Source organism: Plectropomus leopardus, chromosome 18 (genome assembly GCF_008729295.1).
Source record: "Plectropomus leopardus isolate mb chromosome 18, YSFRI_Pleo_2.0, whole genome shotgun sequence".
NCBI classification, from domain to species: Eukaryota; Metazoa; Chordata; class Actinopteri; order Perciformes; family Serranidae; genus Plectropomus; species Plectropomus leopardus.
In genome coordinates, this window is record NC_056480.1 from 24,693,859 (window position 1) to 24,716,815 (window position 22,957).

Genomic DNA, 22,957 nt, shown 5'->3' on the forward strand with positions numbered 1-22,957 from the left:
AGAGTCCAGACAGCTTTTGTGCAACAATCTGAAAATAAATTCTGATTTGCTTCTTTGTTTGACTGATTGTCAAAGTCCGGCTAAAGCAAAAATAAATATGTATGAGTCTCTCACACCACAGAACAATGTGTTATTAACCACCCAGTCAAATTTTAATTATTAAAAGAAAATGGGCGAGTATATAAAATTAGGTTTCAAAATGGTTAAAAGATTAGCAGTTTTCTCTGCTCTGAGATGCTGGAGGTGTGTCCGCTGACTACAACTACATTACGTGACTAATGTCAGTGTTACTAGCATTTTAGAATACATCATTGTCGTTTTGCTCATCCTGTGTGCAAGCAGTGAGTTCGCTATGATCTACAAGCCCTCGTAGCTCTCTCAGTCCAATAAATACATGGATGAACAAGTCTGTTAAATGCCACAATCATATAAACAAAAGCAGAATATCTGTTGCTAATGTACCTTTAGCCCGAACTGGCTATACCCACCCTGTCGGCAGTTACTGCTCACTGCTGTTGTTATGTGGTTTTTGCTAATCTTAGCTGCTTAGCTGCTGAACGAGAGACTGTTGCCATGCAGCAGCTCTCTTGCTCTTTGGGTATATATGTTACTATGCTATTGGATAAGCTGCTAATGAAAAACTAAAGCTGCGTGGCGGCTCGCTCTACAGCTCGGGGGATGTGCTTTGTGCTGATGTTAGCTGCTAACAAGGGTCTGTTGCTGCTGAGCTGCGGCTTGCTTTGCTGCAGCAAAGCAACAGATTCTTTCACTGAACTTTATGAAAAACGTTGCTAGGAACTTTATATGATATTGAACATTTCAGTTTTGATTAAAAATTTGCTAAAGAACAAAGTTTTGTGTTGGAGTTTGTTACAGTTCAAATTCTAAATTCTGAAAGAAAGATTTTCATTTTTATTGTAAATGATTATTGGTTCCAAATATCGTTATAGGTCTCATTAACTGCTAATACTTGGTATTGGCATTGGCCCTGAAAAAACCAATAGGAATCTATCGATACTTTTTTTGGGTCTGCCCAAAAAATTCTGGACAGAATTGTCAAAAAATTAAAAATGAAATAAAATGAGATAAAAAGAATGAATGAGTAAATAAATAGATAAATAAATAAATTGTAATTGTCTAACTCCACAATTTAGCATCACACAGTTTTCAGTCTTTTCTTGTTTTCACCAAGAAATCTGCAACATGTATAATGTGTTTAGACAGAAATAATTGATTTGCTTTACCCAGACTTAATTAGTCAAAAAACCGACATAGGGCACAATACTGCGAGGCCATGTGGGAAGTGTGAATCTCATGCTACATGAGCCAGACAGGATTACGACAGAGAATTACAGTGAGTCTTTGAGAGTAACACTTTTTTGTCATTAGGTGAATGGTGTGTGTTAGTAGTTATAGTACGGTGATGACATATGAACAATCATAACATCAACCACCAACTACCCTCTTTCTGATTCAGCATCAGTATTTCAAAGTAAAAGACTTTCCAAGTCATATCAATTACAACAATAACAGTGTCCCTATAAATTTTGTGTTTAGGGAAGTCCTCCTACTTGTGTTGAGCTTGTCTGGACATGCAAGATGATGTTTTAGAGAACACCATATCCTTGTAAAACAAGAGTCACATAAATAAATGCATGACACTCTTAGCTGCACAGGAGGTCTTTAGCATCATGTTGTTGCTCTCCCACAGAGATTTAACATCCCATATGATCTTGGCTCTTTCAAGTCACTTTGCAGCTGCACAGAGCCGCGCAGACGGCTGAACAACAGATAAATATTTTTCAAGGTAAGTGCTGAAAATACTGCACTTTTTTTTGAAGCCATGTCTAAAATAAGACCGGGAAAAACAAGAGCATAGAAAGCAGATTGTAGTGCTGTTTTTTACAGAAAATATGAAAGAGGGAAGAAGAGAGACTGCACCCCTTGATAATAAACAGTAAGTTTATGCTAAAAAGAAAAAAAAAGATGCTCCCCACCCCCTCCTCCCTTACAGCCTAGTCTCTGCGCTTTCTGCTAACACACACACACACACACACACACACACACACACACACACACTCCTCCCTTAGCCTATATAAGCAGACAGCAGCTGAGCTGACCCCCTCCACCCTGCATACTCTCCTTTATTAAACATACAAAGGCTGTCTTTGCAGTCTCAAAATACATGTGGATCATTTTTGTTGGCTTCTAAGTAAAACTTAAAGTAAAAGAGGATCTCTTTTTCCGCGGACAGAGTGAGCAATGAGAGCAGAAAGCCCCGCATTGTAGAGAGAAAGGGCTGAGCAGAGCAGAGAGCTGCTGCTTCCCATCCCCCACATTCACATAGCAAAGTTCTGCTGCTTTTGCAAGCGGTGATGCTGCTTTCATGTGCTTCACTCGAGGCTCGGAAACGCACAATGTCGCAGCATGCTGGTGCTTTCTAGTAGGAAATAGTACACTTTATGCTCATGTTAAATAGGAATTATTCCGCTCGGCTTATTGCTTATTTTCTTTCTGTGTCTCATAGCTACTTTAAGAAATTAAAAGCATTAATATATATAATAAAATGTCCTAGAAAATAAGGGAATAAGAAAGCTGATATGCCTATAAAAATGTTTTTTCATGCCATGCAGAGAAAAAGCACACTATATCATTCATATGAGTAAATATAAACAGTATTTTCATATTTTTTTCCATTTGTGAAGAACTGGATGCACATGTTATTGATGTGTTAACACAGAAGAAATGTGATATTTTTTTGCAAATTTTCATCACCATATATTTTTTTACTATTCTTACGTATGCAATAACACATTTAAAAAATGTTACAAAATAGTTTACAGTAATAACAACACATAATAATAATAAAGCTAAAAAAAAACAAACATGACATGTCAATTGTGGTCATGGCACTTAAAAAAAGCCCCAATACTAAATGCATATATTGTAATCTACATTCTTTATACTCTCAATCATTGCATCATTATTTGCTGCTATATACCTAATTGAATTATTAAAGGTTACTGTTTTGTCCTACATTACTCTTTGTGGTGCTCCTACATTATTGTTTCTGATAAAAAGTATGTATTTTGATGTATATCATAGAGCTTTCACTCACTGCAACTGCAAAACATCACACTGGTGTTTAAGGTAGGCTGTTGTGGCACATTTCATACTTTCCTTCCACATTTATTCTTTCTATTTTACACTGTATGAGTCAGTCGTTTCTGACTCAGGGCGTGCTTGCAAAAATCCCGATTGCACGCGAAGGCAGCACGAAGGCTGCTGCTGCTAGGAGAGCGCGAGGCAGGCAGGCAGAGAGCACGAAGAAAGGGGGTGGGGAGAGAGAGAGTGGTGGAGAGACATAGGGTGTCTATTTCTATTAATTGTATAGGGGCGACTTTGTGCTTTTCTCCAAATCTCATCTCGTGTGTGTTGGCGTGGGATTTGACTTTTAACAGATAGCACATGATGCGTTGCATTTCAGCGGCCTAATACACTGTCACTTTTCCACCAACACTGTTTCTCTTTTTGTATCTTCACTTCCTGCTCTGTGACTGGCTCAGTCCATCCCCCATCCTTCTTCCTTTTCTATCCTCTCTCTCTCACACACATACACACACACACACACACTGCACAGACATGCACAGGTTGTGATTTCATGCTTTCCTCTACTTTTCCCCTGCTGTCCTCTCATTTGCAGTTGTGGACACATGGAAGCTGTCACATCCACCCATTAGCTCACTCCACCAGAAGATGACATTGTAGCCTATTTTGTTGCACTCCTTTAATAAGCTAATAAGATAAAGTGCACAAATGAACGTAACACAGATGAATACACATCTCATGCATGAGGCAATGTTTGTAATCAGAATGGTTGCATAGTTATGGCTGAGTAGTAGGGTAAAAGAACATTTTAATTGTTTAATAGCATTAAGCCGTAGACACAAAGTCTGTGGCACGAAGCTATTTAAAACATATTTGAACTAAATATGTCAGACTCCCTGACATTCTGTTTACATCCTAGGACTGACATAGCTATTTAGCCATGGAACATTTTTAGTTTATACCAAAGCAAATAGCATCAATAAGATGCAGCAACATGCAAGCTAGCAGTACAACTGTGTCCCTCAATAGAGTACCCCAGGGATCACATTTTTCTGTGGGCCAACCAGGAAGCTAACGTCGCTCTGGTTCCCTTGTTAAAAAGCCTATGGGATTTTTCCACTGGATGCTGGATAACTGCAGAAAATAAGCTAGTTTGTTGTTTGCAAAGGTTTATGATATTTACAAGTTTTTTTTCAGTGAGGTTATCTTCACAGATGAACACATTTCAGGATTTTTGAAGCCTAAATGCAATCGTCAGATGTTAAAAGCTATGGCTAGGCTAAAACAAACTAAACCTCGATCACGTCACCACCGCTATGAGACTGTAAAGACATGTACGGCGTGATAGCGCTCTGTAGTCTCATTTTGCCACTTTAAGGCAACTTTCTTTCTATTTTTTTAAAGATAAATAAAAGCTTTAAAGTTTGCCAGTGGGGTATTTACTGATGCCTTTTATGTCATACAACAAAACATAAAAGTCTCCATAACTTGTGTTAACTTATTTGAAGCATTCAATCAAAAAGTGCATTCAAAAAACGTATTGACTTTCAAACGAGGGAACCGGAGATGCTGAAATGCTGACAGATTTTTGGGTTTTAAGACTCATTATCGGGGTTCTTTATTAAAATACCTTTTGTTAAAATGTAAAATATCTTCGAGGTTAAATCACACTCACTTACTTTATCAGACAGCTCATTGCTGTGTGTTTTCATTAGCTTAAGCTTTTCACCATGCAACACTTAATTAGCCTCTGAATGACCAGTACTTTATGCTAACAAACAGAGCTTTTCGAACACGTCGACATTTTTATGCACGAGCTCAGTTTAAAGCGCATTAGACCCACAATAATGGCTCTTCTCGGGTATAAACAATGTTGTTATTAGACAGGTCGGTCCGGATCCACTTTTGAGCGCCTACTCCGCTCCGGGTTTTCATTTTCTCGCGACAGGTCGGTAAGATGGCTGTGTCTCGCGGAGCCTCGTGCTGGTTTGGTTGATTTCTAGCTCGCGCTCTCGTTCTGTAACAGAAGCCCCCCCTCCAACACACACACACTCACTTGTGTCGGCGAAATTCATTTCCCTGGCTCTGTATTTATATATTTTTTCTTACACAAACTTTCCCCTCTCTGTTTTAACTTTAAACGGAGTCGCGGTGGATTACCGGATACCGGTCCGGGCGGAGGGCAAAGGGGGGAATGAACCGGGACAACGGGTACGTTGTTACAAACATAATTGTATTTATATTCAATGGTTCTTCGGAGTTTGATTGTGAGTGAGTCGCCGTGCTGAGAGAGAGGTAGAGAAAGAGTGGGGGAGAGAGAGAGAGAGGGATATCATGGCCGCTCAGGTTGCCAGCGTCGCCACTCTCAACACTAGCCCGCCATCCGAACTCAAAAAGCCGGATCGGGACCCACAGGAGGAGTCGGTACCGGGAGAGAAACAGCATGAAAATAAGGAACCGGGACCTGACGGCGGATCACCCGGCCAGAAGGAGCTGCAGGACGGGACCGATGCTGGAAATGCTGGGGGAGGAGGGGATCCTGACATGAAGAACGGCAACGGGAATTTGCCCCGGGTAAATAATAATAATAGCAGTAACCAGAATGATTCAGGCGGACCCGAAGGGAATAACCATCCCGGAATGGGACACCACCACCCGGGCCCCTTTCCTCCACCTCCTTACGGTTACAACCAGCACTACAGCCGGGCCCCTTTTCATCAACATGGCGGACAACAAAGCCCTGGCATGGCAGCTGCATCGGGGCCGGGCATGATGGACCCTTACCCCCCTAATTCACACGAACACGGCTACCCAAACCATTATAACAACTACAGCCCCTTCCAGAACAGGACTTCTTACCAGGGCCAAGGGTACGGGGCCATGAATTCCCCGCGTAACAACCAGCCTCCGGCGGCTGGGGGGCAGCCAGGCAAGCAACAGCCAGCAGGAGGAACCACAGCCATGGCTGCCTCTTACAATAATCAGAGGTATAACATGGGAAACCAACAACCTACGTCTACGCCAACTTTAAATCAGCTTTTGACATCCCCCAGCTCTGCCAGGAGCTACCCGAATTACCCCCAAGGAGACTATAACAATCAGGAAGGGGCCAGCAAGGGGCCAGGAGATATGGGCAGCAGTCAGTATGGTGGAGTCCATCCGGGTTGGCAACAAAGGACCCACCATCCGCCTCCCATGAGCCCGGGAAACACTGGACAACCCAACAGAAATCAGGTAAACTTCACTCACTGCACTGTACCACTTTGACTCACTTAAAGTCACCCAGAAGCTCACAAAAAGCACCACAGAGTTGCACATTGCATTGGACCAGCCATTGTCTATGTAGCAAGAGCTCTAAAATGGCTGCCTCTCTCTTTCTCCCAATACCACCCCCTGCAATAGTGTTTTAGACTGAGAAAGAAGCCACATATTGTGCTAGAAACTACTTCCAGAGTTGTTGGTGTTGGTGTGTGTCCCTGCTGGGTACAGGGCAAGAGTTTGACTAAGTAGAGCAAGAGTTTGTCAGGAGAAAGTGTGTGTGTGTGTGTGTAGAGAGAGAGATAAGGCGATATTTCTTCGCAGTGCTCCTCAGCCTCATTGTAGACATAAGAGCCAGTGTTATTTCTGCGAGAATCTGCTCTCAAATCGCTTCTTTTATGCGCCCACCAGTGCTATCAAAGTTTGCGTCAATGGCTGTCAAGGCAATAAACAAGATGCAAATACCAGCCGTTAAATAACATTTGCATAATCATTAAGAAAAGACCCCTCTGTGGAGGAGAGGAGGAAAAAAAAGAAGCCAGGCGAAGAGGTGATGTGTCTCACAGTCCAGTGCATGGCGACAATTGCAAAGTGTTTACTCGGATCAAAGTGTGATTGTGACCGCGATTGATTCATCTTGACGGAGGAGGGTTTTCATTCATTTGTGGCTCGGTTCGACTCCGCTCGCTTTTTTCTCCCCCCACCTCCCTGCGTCTCTTTGCTCCATGTGCCGCCTTGTAAACACGGCCCCGCTGGTTAGAGTTGGCAAAGTGCAGATTGCCTTTGCTTTGGGATTTGAATTATGGAGGTAAAATCCTGCTGTCAGAGCCAGGAGACAGTTGGTCTTAGGTTGACATGCGAGCCGAGATCTGATTGGCTCCCCCATCCCTCTGCTCTCGGCCATTTATAATTGCATCTAATGGAAGGCTGCAGAAAAACAGCCCCCTCTGCCCAGTTATGTGTTCCTCCACCGTGTCAAGACAACATAGTCCCTATCTTATTTTTGCATTTATGTTCATTTTTTTTATCACTAATGCATGCATTTTTGTAGTCTTAAATTCTTATTTTTTTGCATATATAAATTAATCTAAATGATCTCCTGTATCAACACAAACATTGATCAGAAACCACAATATTAATTTCAGAATATTAACTTACTCCTTGTATCTATTTAAAGCATTTTGAGAACACAGTTCCTCCCACTGCAGTAATTTGCATGATGACTGTACTCATGCACATCCACCATTGTTTTTATTTACTTGATCAGCTCAGTTATCGCATCCCCACTGTCATTTTTTTTTCAGCTGCTGACCTCAGACATGCACCCCAAGTTTTCCCCTTTTCTTTTTTTCGCAGTTGGGTACACTGTGTGCACAGCTTGTTGAAGTTGGCTGACTCTGGTACAGCACATAGAGTAGGTGTGGTCATGTAGCCCCGTTGTACAAGTGTGTCTTCCACTGTTTCCAGATCAGGAGTTGTGCTTTCCAGCAGTCTTGCGGCCACGTGAGAGGGTTGGACCGGCTGCAGTTGTGTTTACAAGCAACCAAGGTGTCAGCAGAGTGTCACAGCTTTTTCTTTTTTTTTCCGGGCAGGTTACAATAGCCTAATTTGCTTCCACATGCAGGGAGTGTAACCATGTCAACAGTGCTCACCTACATCTCTCTCTCTCCAGTGATAACAGCCACATGTGCAGTGTTTTTACTCTACGATTAATTGTCATGGGAGACATTTGTGGCGTGTGCGCTGCGACCTTTACCGCAAATGACTTTTTATTATTTAGATGCATAAGGATGACTCTGTTGTGTACATACAGCATCGCTAAAAAAGGGTCAGGCGATCCCTTTTGGTGAGGAAATGTGCTTTTCATTTCACTTCAGCCCCAAACAGCCACATTTATTTAATTTTCTTAATTACAACATTTTGTATTTCTTTGCATATTCAAATGTGAACACTGCTCAAATGTTCCTGCTGTCTTCTGTGAAACTTTGATAGAACTATCTTTACACAGGTTAGGCTGTGTGTGTGTGTGTGTGTGTGTGTGTGTGTGTGTGTGTGTGTTGGTTTATTCCCACAAGAAAGTAGACGTGCTGTAAAAGAGTGGCAAAAGAGTGGTCGTCAAGGACACGCTGCTCATCTCGTGAAGCGATACCACCACATGTTGCTTTTAACTTTAAGGTGCAAGCTATTCACACATGTCGATTGCCACTTTTGGTGCCTCGCAACAAGGTCGACTGTGGACACGCAGAGCTGCACAGTACGACTTTGCACATTGATGGCGCTCTCTAAACGACAGCAAAAGGTTCGGTTCAGATTGTTCTAACCCAAATGTTCAGATATTTTGTAGACGGCACGGTCACATTCACAGACGGGGATCATCTGTGATTCTGTGCCGAAAGGGTTAAGACATGTCATGCTGATGAGTGTCTCTGTAGTGCTGCTCACTGCTTTTTTTTCGGGGAAAGTTTGGATTTCCCTTTTTTCGTTTCAGTTTGTCACTTCCTGTGTGCAGAGGAGTATCCATGCCCAAGGCCAGCTTTAAATTGTGGTAAACAGAGTAAATTGACAGCATCTTAGTCAGTGTGGAAGGTCTCTCTTGGCCGTAGAGACAGGCATATTTTTATAGATCATTACACTTGTTTTTTTATGCTGTAGAGTGGACTTTAAAAAAAAAAAGAAGAAGGAAATATGAATCATGCTGCACTTATTTGAGATCATGTTTTCAAGCATGTTTCAGTGAGACTTCTGAGATAACTATATTGCCTTGTCATTTGATTCACTAACATGAAAACAAGTCTGTAATTGCTATTAAAATGTCTTAATTAGATCTTTTAAAAGTCACAAAAATGCTAAGACATGGAAAGTGGGTTATTATGAATTGCTCATTTCTGACGTTGCTTTGTAATACCTCAAAATAATAGATTATAACTATATTTTTAAAATATTATATTTAAACATTTACACATCTGATCAAATGACATATGAACTAGCTTTTTTCAAGGCGAATCAAATGGAATCTTTTGTGGTAATATAATATGTTTGCTGGTTTGTGTTCCTCACTAGAAAGTTTTAAAATTTTAGCATTTGAAGTAGCCAAGATTATTTAACTTTTCAACCTGGCCAATGTTTTTTTTGTTACTATTAACATTTTGGCAAAATTGTCCTCAACCTTAAGTCCCCTAATTGATTGTAAATTCGTATTATATTTTCCTTCAATTTTGTTTAAGTCTGAGTGGCATTAAAAGCGTCTGAAAAGGTCTTAAATCGAATCTGCCTTAAGTTGTAGGAGCCCTGTGTTGGTGTTGCATATTTAGTGAATAACTATGTGTAGTTTTAATCTTTATTTCTGGTTATTTTGTGGACAAAATATTTTTCTTTGTATTCCAGGTGTCAAATTAGAGGTATGAGTTTGGAGTTTGAGTCTTATCTTTGCTGTAACGTTGAAACGTCTCAGAGAACTCTGCCGCCAGTTTTCTTGAATTTATTGGTATAATGTTGGCTGTAGGTGACAGATTATGTTAGTAGCAACACTGCACACATTTAGATGAACAGTGTTATGATTATAAGCTTTGTTTGTGCTCATATCCGTAAAAAGATTTCCTCTCGTTTATTTTAAAGGTCCAGTGTGTAGGATTTAGGGGCATGTAGAGGTGAGGTTGCAGATTGCAACCAACTGAAACTTCTCCTGCGTGCTGAACATGCAGGAGAAGTTTGTTAGCTGAGGAGAAAATGTGAATGTCGCTATGTAGAGTTTGTGTTTGGTTTGTCTGTTCTGAGCTTCTGTAGAACAACATGGTGGACCACATGGAAAAGGACCCGCTCCGTATGTAGATATATTTTAAGTAGGGATCGTCTGATACTGTTGTTTCAGGGCCGATTCCGATTATTAGTCAATGAGACCGATAACTGATATATAGAACCGATACGCATTTACAGTAAAAATCAAAACCTTTCTTTCAAAAGTTAGAATTTGGAATATAATAAACTCCAACACAAAGCTTTGGTTAAATGTCTTTAGCAAATGTTTAATCAAAACTGAAACATTCAACATCATCTGCAGCAAGTTCTCAGCTACTTTTTAAAAAAAAAAAGTCATGTGAAAATTTAAATATAATAATGAATAAATAAATTTTCCCTGAGGTTTTACAAAGTAAAAGCTCTTCACACGCTGACACTTTCTTTGCACTTTTTAATTAATTAATTTTATTGGCGATCATTAAAATAAAATGCCGATTCAGATAATCTACAAAATGCCAAATATTGGCCCCAAAAATCAGCCATGCCGATAACTCGTCGACCCCTAATTTTAAGGTAACAAAAACACAACAGTTCTTAGTTTCAGGTGCCAAAATATCCTCCCCTAAATCATGCACACCAGAGCATTAGGCAAAAATACCCACTCTATCCTAACACTTTTAACACTTTTTCATTACCAGATTGCCATCCATGCAGGTTTTTTTTTTATTTGGACTGGGACGCTTTCATAGCAGTTCTTTGCTGAAGAAGCCCAGGCTCCTTCTTATTGTGCAAGTGGAAGGAAAGTGTCTGCTGGGAAGTAAATTGAACATTTTAGGTTGTTAAGCACGCTTAAAGGTAGCAGAAACTGTATTTCTGCAGTGGGCAAAGGGGCTGTATCAAAATCTCATTAGTGTCACTGAATTGGCAAGAATTAGACTCACTTAAAACCAGAGTTTTTGCTGGAGTTTTTTTGTCTTGGTGTCAGCGGTGCAGGTGCAGAGAACACATTACCTTAATGAATGGAATCCCAGATGTGGTATGCAGAGGATAGGACCCCTCACACAGGGCGAACAGACAGAAATATAAAGTGAGTAGTCTCCAAACTGTTGTCAAATCGCAGCATGGAGATGTCACATGAGGCCGCCACTACACACACATTATGCTCAGTCAGACAACTTGTTATGTGTTTGATGTTTGACTGCAGCGATTGGAGAGTTTTTCACAGACTGTGCAGAAGAGCTGTCCACGATAAGTGCTGTTGGCTGTATTTTAGCAGAGTTTATTAAATGCTTCAACTCTCCATTCATCAACAGCGGCACGATTGGCCTTTTTAATTGGCGGATACATCGCCAGTAATGATTCGATGGATGACTTTTATGGAGCCATTCACCTGCCTTGGGCCACTTGCTAAAGATGAATTAATGTGTTAATTGAGTGGTGGGTGAGGGCTAATATTATGGGTTATTATTATGCCTCGCACACAAACAAATACTCTAAAGTGGATTGTGGCGGGTTTTTTTGGATGGTATAACGCCAGGTGTTTCCCTTCGCCTAACACACAGGAGTGAGCCATCAGGGATGCCCCCTCAGCTCAGAAAAAAGGCTGACTTCCCAAATTGAGTTTGAATTAAATCATAATCCAAGACACTTTGGAAATATTCCTTTCGGAAGGTCCCACAGTTGAAAACATAATGAAAAAACACCAAACCAAGGGTGTTAAATTGCCTGCTGCTAATAGACGCACAGCTCTGCTGCTGATGTGCAAGGGAAGCCCCACTGCAAATTGGAAAGTAGCGCACAAATAAACAGTTTCATGACAGCTTCACAATGTCAAAAACTCCCAAGTAATGAAGATGGAATACGTTTAATGTTTCCCAGTGCAAACATTTTGCCTGTCTTGGCATTGTTATTCAAAAGTTAAACTAATTAAAGCATTAAACAGGCCGCTATGCTCTTATTTAGCCCACCAGAGCTGTGCTAAGTGTGCCATTTGTTTGAGAATATACTGCAAAATCTTATTTGAGATCATAGTAGGAATTTTAAAGTGTACTGGAAGCCTCCATGCTAAAATGGGATTAAAAAAGTCATTAAATTTTGTATTCTGATGAGATTTGTAGTGATTACAAAGACATAAAGTTGATTAATTGCCAACTAGGGCTGCCTGCAACTAATGATTGTTTTCATTATCGAGTAATCTGCCGATTATTTTCACAATTAATTGATAAATCATCAAGTCTATAAATGTCGGAACATGCTTACATCCCACTTTTTCACAATCACTTTTTCTAAAGGGAACTTGTAATGAGCATTTTTTTAAAAAGTCATTGTCACAGCCTTAATTATGAAGACAAAAGTACACATTCAGCCACAGTTTTTGTACTGTGAACTGTACATAAATAATGTTTTTTTCTATCTATGAGTTTAAAATGGAGAATGGCTGTGACTGGAGCTGAACTCAGTTATTTCAACAAGTGACATTTATGGTGTCACTTTTGTGTCTGCGCTCGTAATGAGCACTGCAATGATTAGCTGATCAGTCAGTTCTGCAGAATATTAATCTGCACATTTTTTGACAGAAGGTAAATTGTTAATTAATTGTTGTTTGATCGTTAACCCAAAAATGCCAAATAGTTTCCTCCTTACCCAAATGTGAGGATGTGCAGTTTCTCTGTGTTTATATCAGTGTAAACTAATTATCTTTTGTTTTTTGATCGTTGGTTGGGAAAAAATGTAGACATTTGAAGACATGACATTTGTCTCAGAGAAATTATGATGAGCTTTTTTTTCTTTTACATTAAAAAAACAACTTTTTATAGATTAATTGAGAAAATATTCTTTGACTTCTTGATCTATAATAAAAATAATCATTAGTTGTAACCCTTATTGTAGTAGACTCTTTTCCCCAATATTTGCTGACACTGTGTGGACCAAAACAGGGCTGGGCAATATATTGACATTACATCAATATCAGGATATGAGATGAGATGTTGTCTTAGATTTTTAATATGGTATTCATTTGGCAAGTATTGTCTTTTTCTGGTTTTCAAGGCTGCTTTACAGTTGCATGATGACATTTTCTGAACTTAATCAGGCTGTTCTAGCTGTTTTATTATTTGCCTTTACCCATGTAGTCATTATATGCACATTAGTGATTATTTTTTATTAAAACTCTCATTGTGTGAATATTTTGTGTAAGCACCAATAGTTCACCATACATATTGTCACAATATCAGAATTGTGATATTCCGTCCAAAATATGATAGTTGACGAATTTTGTTTTTTTGTTTCCATATAGCAGAGCCCTAGACCAAATGATTGACAAAATCAGTAGAGTAAAATATGAATAAAATAATCGGTATTTGCTGTTCTAGTTGAAGATATTATTTTTATGTAGGTCAGTTAATAAGAAAAAATGACAAACAGTTGCCCCCTCCAGCTTCTCATATGTGAGTATTTTCTGCTTTTCCTCCGTCTGACATAATTGTAAGTTGCATACCTGCTGAGATTTAGACTCTTTTTTTCCCAGATAAAATCAAGTGATTTGAAGTCATTTTTGCTTCCTAGAAATTATAAAACTGCACCGTTTTTACGCTTTTCACTCATTCAATAGAATTAAAGATAAATTGGTTTTTGATTCGAGCCAGTCAATCATTAAAAAAAAGATATTTGCACTTCTAACTTGCACTTTTAGTATTCAAAATGAGTCATTGATATTTCTTTTTTTAAGTATTATTTTAAGATGGATAAGTGTTACCTAGGATCAACCTGCACTCAATCACTAGAAAGCGATATATTTTTCTTTGACAGTCGGCTCTAGACTTTGTAATCTGTCCTCATTCAGTAAACATGACACACATTTCCAAGAAAACGCACAGAACCACTTCCAGCTACTGTTGCGCCTCTGTTTTGTGGGGGTTGGTGCCGTGGAGAAGAGGAAGCCCGAGCATTCAAAAAGGAAGTTCACTCTCGGCTCTTTAGTCTGCACTGCTGAGTAATGATTCTCCACAGGCCACATGGACAGCATGCTGCCTCCCGGCAACTCTGTGTGTGTGTGTGAGACTGGATGGGGTGTGTGTGTGTATCAGGGAGAAACGGTGTCAGTGATACCCAGGGGAGGGGGGTTGGGTGTTTTGTGAATGATCTTCGTCTGCCCCTGACAGCTGTGTGTATTTGTGTATAAAGTGCGGCAGTTACTCGGTGGTCGTTGCGAGTGTGTATATATGTGTGTATGTGTGTGTGTTGGTGTGTGTGTGCGCCGCTGCCTCAGGAGCCGCTCTGACCTGCTCTTACTCCACGTGTCACCAGCCATCCGTCTTTCTATGGTAACATCGGCCTTTTTCATCCCGCTGACAGCCAGAGACAGTGTTGCATTTTCCAACTCTGCCTTTTTCTTGAGTCAAGTGTTGTATTTTCCTCGGCAGCATCATCCACAACACCCCCTAATTATGCCTATGAATTTTTGATACAGAGCACATCAGCAGAAAAAAAACAAACATACTACGTCTCTGCTAGTATTGACTTTCACAAACTATATCAAGTTACTTTATCTTGCCAATATTTGGGGGGACACTTTTTGAAATGTTTGGTTTTAAAATAATCCAAAAGTTAATTTTTCATCCTCCGACAGTGAAAAATCCTGAATCAGAATAATGCTTTGCCCAGTGTTGCACATTGAAAACACATTGAGAAAAACAAGTTCCTCAACGGACAAATGTCAAACTTCGGCTATTGCATCAGGGCACGCCAGAATGTAAAGGTAATTCATTTCTTTTGACATTTACCTTCTAAAATGCCCCAGATTAGCATAGTAATATCCTTCTCCGTGCCTGTGTGAGACTACAGACTTCATTTACATGACGTATGGTGTGTGTGTTTTTATGGAATAAAGTGGTTAACCTTTAAATTGGCGCAGTTGTTGATACCAGAAGGTAGAGAATGATGCTTCCTCCCAGCGCTCATACAGCTCTCACCTTTGCTCTCCGCAGGAAAAAAAAGCCAATGGCTCATATATAAATTGGAAAAGGGGAAGCACGCGAGGAACAGTTGCTTTTCTCTCTTTATGTCTTTTGTGGACCTCAATCATGACTAGTCCGAGCCTTGCCTTCTGCTTCTCCTAATGTGACATACACCAGTGCTGTCACCATACAAGAGCTTCAAACGTTGTCACAAGTATAAAAAGCCAATACTCAATATCTCTTTCAGTACAAAAAAAAAGTCATTGGCACTCTAAAAAGGATATTTTTTATGCACTTTAAGGCCTAAGAACAGTCTTACAACTGACGGTAGCTGTTATAAATCACATATACTGTCAGTGTTTGTTAGTTGGAGAATACTCAAACAGCCGAAATACCCTCGTTGTGGGATGCTGCATTTATCACATGAACACAGCATCATGCCAAAACAGAATGACAGGACAGCAAAACCTCCCAGGTGCCCTTTGGACAAATAAAGTTGTCTGAATCTGAGTCTGAATGTTTGTCTGACTTGGGATGTTCACATGTGCAGCTTTGGGTCTAAAGCTGTTGTTTAAGGCATGTGGTTTTGAGTATGATACTTTTAGCAACTTCCACATGCATTGTTTATGCCCTTTTTAGGGGGCTTTATGGAACATTCACTATCCACCACTATATGCTATGTTAAAAAAAAATTGGAGTAATGGCGCTGTGAGCTACCTCTGTGTGTGTTGTAATTCAAGCTTCTCTTGTTGTGGTCGCTGGTACGGCATGCATGGGAGTCTCTGTGAGTGTGTCTCATAGGCCGTCTCATCACCGCCTCTTTCACTGCGCTCATACGGCAGTTACCAGGGATACTGTATATGTCATCGCAAACACAGAAAACCCACTCTTCGGTTCCCCTCCATGTAAACATCTTCAATTCTTTTAGCACTGTTGCCATTGTTAACACTGTTTGTGTTGCTGCACCGTTAGCTGCTAGCCGTCGGCTTAGCCACCTCCACGTTGAGAGCCGTGTGCAGGCAACGTCTGAGTCTTCGATATGCTCTGAATATCTGACAAAGCATGTGAATGGTTAATAAAACCCATGCTGTGGAGTGTATTTAGTGCAAGCAGGAGCTGGTAAAAGCCTGTGCAGACTGACGTCAACTTAGCAAAGCAACGGTAGATCAATACCCAAATCTTGAGTTTACTGCAAGACTCATTCGCTAGATCTTTACACAACAAGAATATAAAATCAGCAACTAGTGATGAAATGGTTAGTAAATTAATGGATTTGTTGATAAAAGTAAATTAATTCATAACAGTATTTATTGTTAAGTTGTTTTTTATTCCGAAAATTCAAAAATTTAACTCATTCCAGCTTCTGAAATGTTAAAATTTGTTGCACTGACTGTTTTGATACGAGAGCTGAAAACAATAGTCCATTAATTGATTAATTTATTGATGAAAGAAGTATTTGGCAGCTTTTTTTTACAGTTCTGTTGTGTAGTGAAAATAATCAGCTGCAGCCTTAGTTTGTTCAGTCAAGAGAAAATTAATCTGTAACCATTTTGATAATTATTATTTTGTAAGTGAAAATATTTTTTTAAAAAAAGAAATCATTGTTAATACATTTTCAATTTGGGCTCCCTGTGATTGACATCTTTCACTGTTTCTAACAGGTTATTGACCAAACGATTAAGTAGTCAATCAAGAATATAGACGACATGATCATCAGAAAAAAAATATTAATTGCAGCTCCAAATAAAATCACTTTTAGGTTTTGGTCTATTGCCGTTTGTTGGAGCCCTAACAATGTGTTCGCATGTTGTTGTACAACATAAAACTGTAAGAAGAGACAGCATTCTGACTCATTTTTTGGAAAAATACAGTCCAAAATGAACTTTTCAGCACTTTAAAAAGTATACATGGTGCCACTGTTCTTATTTTAACTGGCCTAAATTGTCAATGTACATTTTCATAGAATTAGGCCAGTGTTTACACAACTTTACAAATGCCACCTCTTTTTGTATAGCAGTGTGCCAGGCATCCAGTTAGCAGCCTGTTTGATACGGAGCCATTGTTTTGTTTTTGATTTGGTAGGCGCATGGTTAAAAAAAAAAAAAAGAGCAGCCAGTGGTCAGCAGGGATAAAGTTGCACAGACAAAAGCGACAGCAAAAAGGCTGTTTAGTGTCATTGTTTGTGGCTCGTGATGCAGGTGACTGTGATTTACGCACCAAAGACACATTTGAACTGTATCTGCTGCCTCGCTGATGCTAACTTTGTTGTGATGAAAGTGTGGTAGCACGGCTGCAGAAAAAAACTGTTGCTGGCATGGTCCTCCGACCTGAAGATTTGCATGGCAGCGCCCGAGGGAGCGCAAATTAAACATTCAAACGGTCTCTCCAGTCCAGTTCATTCTGTGGCTCGTTTGTTTTTAAGCAAGACCCGGAACATGCTAAAAACAGTCCTCCAGGAGCCGTTTTCCTCCACGCTTTAGTGGAAATTCAAAGTGGACAGCAGACGCAATATTCAGTTGAAATTACCAGTCTGTGATTCACATTATGACCAGGCGTGTTTTGCTGCGGCCGGGCGTGAGTGTGTGCAGTGTGTCTGACGTCAGTGTCAGAGTTGTGACTCTAACCATGAGGCAGGCAGTGACCCAGCCAGGTCCTTAAGTGGCTTCGCCTCATTCAGTAGCCAGGGTATTTTTGGCATAGTAGTGAGTGACACACTTATCGTAATGGGTCGTCCAGGGTGCCAATGGTCAGCCTGAATAAGCATCCTTCTCGGCGGCGTGAGCCTAGCCTCGGCAACGTGATGTAACCGATCACTGTCTTGCCTCCAATGCTGACGGAGGAGTCTCGGCCCACTAACACACCGACTGGCTTATCTCCGAGCAGGAGCGGAGAGCAGCTTTTTGCTCTTTCCCCCAGAGCGCTCCCGGTTGAAGTGCTTGTGTAACCTGAGCACCATGGCCATTCTTGCACTGTACTCACATTGTGGCCTTAAATAAGCCACACTGCTGTTTATTATGGGATGTTAGTAGACCATAACTGTAAACACTCTTTGCAAAGGTAATGCATTTTAACAAAGAGCTGGTAAGCATTAAGCTGTAACTGGATATATTTCATTCCATTTCAAAATGCTTGATATTTGAAGAAGTGATTTGTATGTGAAGAGGAATTTGAACAGAGACTGGTCAATCATAAGCTGGAGTATCAGTTGAAATACAAAGTTTTGATGCCAATACAAAAACAATACCTTTTCAATGTATTATTGCTTTTCTACAAAATATTGTAATATTTCTAATAACACTATCAAAGTACTTAAAGGGGAGCTACTTTAATTTTCTAAATTTGCACGTTATTCCTGTGGTTTAAGACTGTCCAAAAATGTAGGTACACATACCCAACTCTCCCTAATCTGGAAACTAGATATCTAAAACTCAAATTTGTGATGTCATTTAGTAAAAGAGCTGCTGCATAGACAGAGAATAGTAAAAGATGTTGCGGATGAAACTGAGAGCACCTATGGTATATGGGTACATTTTCTGTTTCAGTACTGAGAACACTACAATATAATAAAGCTCATTTGTTTTTGTTTTTTTTTAAAAAAGGCTCCCAGACTTTATACTCGATGACATCACAAGTTTGCGACTCACTTCTCAGATTTCTAGCGTTGAGAGAGAGTAGCTCATGTTCACAAATATTGATTGGACTTTCCTCAGTTAGGATTAACGTCTTGGAATTCTTAATTAATGTGGTGCTCCCCTTTAAACTTAAAATAATGTTTCGATACAACTGATCAAGAACTTTTCCCTATAAGTGCTGTCGTCAAAAATATTAATTTATTAATAGATATCGATTGAAAGCGTTTCAGTTCAGATTTTCTAAAGTATGGATACATTGGTGCCAGCTGCACTTACAGCTCTCTTTTATTGTTTCCTACCGTCATTCTGCTGTTCTCTGCTACTAACCAGGAGAAGAAGTTTTGTTGTTGTCACGTTAGTCTTGTTGTATTTATCTTAAAATGAAAACTTAACTTGTATGCCTTTTTTTTTTTTTTTTTAAATTTTGCTCATGGTATCAATATTCATTTTTAAGGTGTTAGAAAGTGCTAGAAATTTCAGTATTGTGATAACAATACTTCCAAATTATCCTGAACTTCTGTAATTTTGATACAAATCTGGAACTGTATCATCCAAGAATAAGTAAATATGATTCTCACAAATATTTGATGCCAGCTTTCAGTTGTTGACAGTTTATATTACTCTGCACTATGGAAACATTTTGCTCATTGCCCAAAAAGTGTTTGGTACAAATGGTTTCCCAGCCTCAGAAATTTATTTTTTGCTAGATTTTGAGCATTTATCACCTCCTTAACCATGTGCAAAAGACAAGACTTTCCAGTTTCTGCTGTGTCTGCAGGTGCAGCATACATCATTCAGAGTTTAGTATCATTTTGCTGTTTAGCAATGAACATCTGGGTCGCCTTCGACCGTTTCTCTCCACTACGTGCACCATTACCACCTGCCCCGCTGCACTCAACCCCTCTGAGCTCCCAGTACACAAAGGCCCCGTCTCACTCCTGGGAATCAGCACTGTCACCTGGAAATATAAGTTTGGCCTGACAGGTTGACAGGCGGCAGTCAGGGCGGATGTTCACTCTCTTGTACCTCCAACCTGAACATCACAGTGACAGGCCAGGCAGCAGCAGGCAGTCCTCTCTCTTTTTTTTTATCAGGCAATAACTGGACAGTCTCAGCAAGCTACTCTGATCTCCCCAACGGGGGATTTTTTTTTTTCACAGAGCACACTGGGCCTGTCAGTACAGTGCTGGGAACCAGTTAACACCTTGCAGCTATGTTTTTATTCAACACCAAGCATTCACTCCCATGTACTAATCACTGCTGTCAAACTGGAATTAATCAGCTAAGCTTCTCCTCAAGAAAAAAATGTCGCTCTGATGTTTAGTGACATTTAGCTAAAATGCATATGGCTTTTTTTTTTTTTTTCATCTTGCAAAGGCCCCTTTGACCATTAGAAATGAATATAGCAGGTGTGTTCAAGGCTGTTTTTTTTGTCTTTTACCGTGCTGAATTCATGAGTAGTAAAGCATGCTATCAAGTTTTTTTGCATCCTGTAGATAATTTGATTTTCTTTTGCACTTTGCAAAATGAATAACTTCACCGTTGAATTCATAAATCATCACTGAGTCACTGAGGGGTAGCACAGCAACATAGCATCCGACTTCCATAAAGAGAGAATGGGTTAAATCAAAGCGGGGGAGATATTCTGACTTTTGGCTCCTGGTATGAGTCCAACTGAAAGTTCATTTTTGACAAAAAACTTAGCTCAAGATCCACTTATTAGCTTTTTGTGGAACTTTAAACCATATTTTACAGTAAGGCTGCACAGTATTTACAAGAAATGATAATACAATTATTTTTGACAGATATTGATATAAGATATAAATCACAATTTTTGCATTTAATTTCATTTTCATCTCTGGAAAAAAAAATAGAAATGTTGATGATGTAAAGTTTTTCTACAGTTTGTACTTAAATCTTTTTCTTCATTTTTGGAATATAATCTTCAGGGCACGTCGTCTCTGTAGCACCACATGGCTTCATTTATGATGGTATGTTGTGACACATTTTACCTTATCAAAATACTGCAGCTGATGCGATTTGATAATATTTCAATTAATTGTGCAGCCCTATTTCACAGTCTTCTTTAAGACATGGAATTGCTAAGTTCTCATGGCAATAGTTGATAAAGATGCATTTCAAAGTTCTGAAAAAAGCTATGAAGTGGACGTTGAGTCATGATTTTCTTTTGTTAAACTGTGTTGCCATTAACTTAACTTAACCGTGCAGATCTCTCATATGTGTCACCTACCTCTGCTTGGTTTTGGGGAAAGGGTGAAAAATGCAAGGGGCCATCTGAACAGCAGTGTTTCCCACCCTTATATCTCACAGATGCAGAGGTTTTTTTTATTTTTCGTCTTGTGTTTTTTTTTTTTTTTGTTGTTGTTTCTGTTGTTCTCACTCACCTCAAATAGCCTTGGATGTTTTCCCTCATCTCTCAGAGATGTGAAAGTCGATTTTGTCATGCAAGTTCCCATCTCCCTCTCCTCCCTGAACATCTTTTAGATTCTTTGGAACAGCTGGGTGAACATCTGGGCGAGTAGGGTGCTGCTGCCTCTGCTCGGTGTGGATGATAGCAGCAAGCAGGCGCAAGCCAGGTCCTCCCTGCTTTCATCCAGAGTCACGCAGCGGACAGCTCAGTGTCTCGGGTTGATGCAGTGGGAAGGCAGACTAATTGCTTAAATGAGAACGTAGCAATTTTGGTTGTTTTTTTCCTAGAGCTTCTTACTTAATCTCAGGTTCGGAGCTTTTCTTTTAAATGTGTGCGTACCTTTGCTTATCTGTGTTCCCTCTCCAAATTCAGAGGTTTCTGCAGATTCATGAATAAAACACAGGTGGAACTCTCCTTGAGTTCTTTTTTTCCTCAGCAAGTTTGTGACATAATCTTTCGATCCGTTCAGAGCTGATCAGATCAGACTGATGGATGAGAGGAGCTGCTGCTGCGTGTGAATGCAAACTTTTAGACCCAGTAGAGTGAATGGTTAAGTTTCTCTATCAATGCACCTGACATTTTACTGCTCCATCTTTCCCTGAGTACACTCTGCGGTCCAACACTTGCAGTGCAAAACCGAATTGTTATGTTTCAACAGCATTCCTAATGAGGGGACAAGCTTCAAAAATGAAAGATCTATTTGTGGCGGCTGATGTTTTAATCGTGGCAGGCCACCACAAATAGATTGATGTGTGGGAAAACCCTATACTTGCACATGGATAGTTTCCTTGACAACTCATTTTATTAAGTAGTCTAGATAAGTGGTTCCCACCTGGTCCAGTCCCAGTGTTTAGGTTTCTCCTTATTCTTTAGGTCAAGGTCCACACATTATAAATGATATTTAAATTTATTTCATAAAATGTAAACAACAGGTTGGTTTAGAACACAAACAAATAAAACATAATGCCAGAATAAACAGAAAAATCACTTCAAAATAAAAGCTCTTGGCCAGAAATTCACCGTACTTAAAAAATTAAGTGTGTTTTTCTTTACAAACTTGACGCGTTCCCAAGACGACCTACTCTTTGAATGCGACCCATCAGTTGGGAACCACTGGTCTAGATGGTTTTAATGCTTTTGTGAGAATTTAATAGGTTTTATGTCCTAAAGTGTTGTCCTAAAGCGGAATGTTTTGGGGTTTTTTGGACTGTTGGATGGACAAACGATTATTATGTCTTGCTTTTACAGTATTTAGATGCACCCCGACACTGTGTTGATACCCAGCCCTGGTGCCTGTTATCTCTGAGTGTACCTACCTCTGCATTCAGTTAAAAGTTTCTAGTCCTGAGAAGTGTTGTCAGCATGACTCTTGGTACAGCTGGGAAAATCAGTGAAAGTGGCTGAGAAACACCGTCGCTTGGCTTGGAGAAAACTACTTAACCCCTCACTTCTGCCGTGGGAGCGCTATAAGACCGGTCATACTGGGCAGCTCCCGCTGTGAATGTGCATAACAGCAGTTATGTGATGAAGTAGCTCAGAAATCTCACCTCTCAAATTGACGTCGGTGGTAAAGTGTCTGGATATCCTGTCCCTTCTCTGACATGTGATGTGTGCGTCTCCGCCACCATACGAGGGCGGCCTTAGCCGGCGTGTGTTCGTGCTGGTGTGTTGCGTGTCGTGGGGCTTTAACGCAGAACAATGGTGTGTGCGCTGAGCCGAGGCCATGTGGCCGTGTGGCGGATTAAATTAGCAGCAGTTGTTTATCGTCTGCCCCCCTCCCTGGCCCCCCACCCCTCCCTGGTCCATCTGCTCCGCTCGGCCCCGTAGACTCCAGCTCC

General features: G+C 40.2%; 1 protein-coding gene across 1 annotated transcript in view; it reads left to right on the forward strand.

Moving 5' to 3' along the window:
- Positions 1-5,056: 5,056 nt before the first annotated feature.
- arid1ab (AT rich interactive domain 1Ab (SWI-like)) overlaps positions 5,057-22,957 on the forward strand; it is a 65,365-nt gene continuing 47,464 nt past the window's right edge. Inside the window, exon 1 of the mRNA XM_042507038.1 lies at positions 5,057-6,342. Within this exon, the coding sequence (XP_042362972.1) occupies positions 5,443-6,342 (900 nt within the window). The 5' untranslated portion in view covers positions 5,057-5,442. The remainder of the gene's footprint in view (positions 6,343-22,957) is intronic.